The following is a 2,478-nucleotide window of genomic DNA, read 5'->3' as shown; positions in this document are numbered from 1 at the left end:
CTGATTTTTCATCGTATTCAGTGTGCAATAAGCATTAAGGCCAATATTCATAGTTCTTATTTTAAAACCATCTTAAGTAATGTTCTGAAATGCTAATACAGCTCTTTGATTGATGACATTTTAAGACTGTACTTAAGACAATCTTAAATATAAAATCTGAATATAAGCAGAGAGAAACCTGAATATTAATTTGATAGATTTTAGTTATTTCAGCGATTTGTTTCTATCAGGAGCACCGCAAAAAATGGATATTGTTGTGTATTTTACATCTACTTCTTCAGAGGTAATACGCGGCGGCATTTTGCTGTTACAGGAAAAAGTCCTCGCGTCCTTTCTCAGATATCTCTGTGATAATATATTTTATAATTTTTTTTTTACTGTTCCAAATTAAGCAATTTCTTAGACTTAAAAAAGGTTGATCGGGAGTGTACATACATAATAATGCATATAAATGTTGCAACTTGTATATAATAATTCTATATTTATTTTATATATTTACAATGAGATATGACAAGAAATGCTTTACTTATTTATTAAATATGCCTAAAATAAATGCCTAAAATAAATTATAGCCAATATTGTTAAATAATATAAATAATTTATTTTAATTGCAAATAAACGTTTGGAATATAATTAACGTTGTAGTAATTGCTAAAGACAAAAATAAAAAGAAGATAAATGTGCCTAAAAATGCTTTTACGTTTATAATTCTTTAATCGAAATAATTATTTACAAAATAAATTTAGTAATATTCCTATTTACATTGAATTATTTTATAATTATGTGAACAAGTTTACTTGATATGACAGGATCATAACATTCTTATTTAATCATCGTATGTCTCCAAAACATCTGCTAAATGTTCATTATCTCTTGGTTTCTTAAATTGTTTCCTTCTATTAACGGGTTTCTTTCGTTTGATTGGTGCTGGCTTTTTCAATCCATGATCTTGCATTGATCTAATTCCTTGTTTCTCAAGATATTCATCTATTTTTTGATCATCCATAGCATCTACTGCAACAGCTCGCCATAATTTTTGGAATTCTTCGTCAATGGGGAATTGGGCTGTCTTATCATTATAAAAGATAATTTTTTTCTTATCAAGAGGTCGTGTAATGTACAATATCTCGTTTTGTAAATTCTGAAATATATATAATAAATATAATATCTCAAATTGCAACTAGCGAAATAAATTTTTACATATTCATACTTACCTTTAAGTGTTTATCACAATGCGGTAAACTCTCCTGTATATCTTCTAATAATATACCACCGAGACCTTTTAAGTCATGTTGTTTTAGAAGTCTCAATAAAGACTTTTTATCTTTAATTTTATACATAGGTTTAAAGACAAATCTGCCATCTGTTACTTCAATCTTAGGATTTTGTATTAAAGCTTCAGTTTGTAACCATTGTTTGACCTGAAAATATATTAAAAAAAAGTAAATAACTTGCTTCGATAAAAAATAGAAATATAAAACAGGAATAATAAGAATAATAGAAGACAATACTTTTGATCCAACATCTAATTGATTTGTTTCATCTAAAATTTCTTCTAATGTCAATGGATGATCATCTCCTTCTTGATGCCTTGCTTTCATGTGTTTTACTATCTTTGCTAACACGCCAAATTTGTATTGTGTGCTACCAGCCATGGTTTTATAGTTAACCATGTCCAATTTCGGTCCTGTAGATACCGATGATGGTTTAGGTTTCTTCTTTGGTGGTTCATCTTTCGTAGCTTCTTTCTCCTGCTTCCTTTTGTCAACTCTGTAATTGCATTATTGAAAATATATTTTGTATTTTTCGTATAAATAATCTAAACATCATGATATAGGTATTTTAAAATTATTGATACAAGTCGATACAAATATTATTCTGTCTTTATTACTTATTGAATGATAAAAAAGATAGAATGATATTTGTGTCAACTTATATCATCAAATAAAGAGCACTCATTATGATTATAATAGACTATTTAGTAAAAACTAGTATATTAGGTTATGTGCTCAAATTCGATAGACAAAATGAAATAGCTACATAGAAATGTATATTATTATTATTCTTTCTTAAAATTTCGCATTAAACATATGTGTATAACGTATATTGGTAAGGTAATAATAGATAAGAATAATCACTCACATTGGTGTGGTCAGAGCACGTTTCTTGAAGAGCTCTCGCTCTCTGAGTAAAGCAGGATCCATTGTTATTACAGATTTCAATTTCAGCTATATCACAATTTTTTATTTCATGATTCGTACATATATTGTTGGAATTCGTTACTATCTTACAACAAAACCCAAAACCTAACCTCTCACCAGATATTCGTACCTGAATGTACTATCACGTCTACCACCATAATGGCACAATCTCAGCTTTGGCGCCCTCGTCGCCTGATGGCTCCAATTACTCTCAATTGCTTCGAACTAAACGCAAGTTACTGCGCAAGCATGGCTGATGTATTAAAAATTGTGCATC

At 28.9% G+C, this 2,478-nt stretch overlaps 1 protein-coding gene across 1 annotated transcript; it reads right to left on the bottom strand.

The window, feature by feature from the left end:
* Positions 1-461: 461 nt before the first annotated feature.
* On the bottom strand, positions 462-2,204 carry LOC105619342 (transcription initiation factor IIE subunit beta). The gene is made up of 4 exons (XM_012200861.1): positions 2,143-2,204; positions 1,512-1,770; positions 1,215-1,421; positions 462-1,141 (listed from the first exon to the last, which is right to left on the bottom strand). Exons 1-4 carry the CDS (start codon positions 2,202-2,204, stop codon positions 827-829), a joined length of 843 nt encoding a protein of 280 aa, XP_012056251.1. The 3' UTR covers positions 462-826.
* Between the last annotated feature and the right edge of the window lie 274 nt (positions 2,205-2,478).

The sequence above is a fragment of the Atta cephalotes genome (assembly GCF_000143395.1).
Source record: "Atta cephalotes unplaced genomic scaffold scaffold00021, whole genome shotgun sequence".
NCBI lineage: Eukaryota > Metazoa > Arthropoda > Insecta > Hymenoptera > Formicidae > Atta > Atta cephalotes.
The sequence above is the reverse complement of the archived record's forward strand: the minus strand, read 5'-3'. Positions and strand labels throughout refer to the sequence as shown.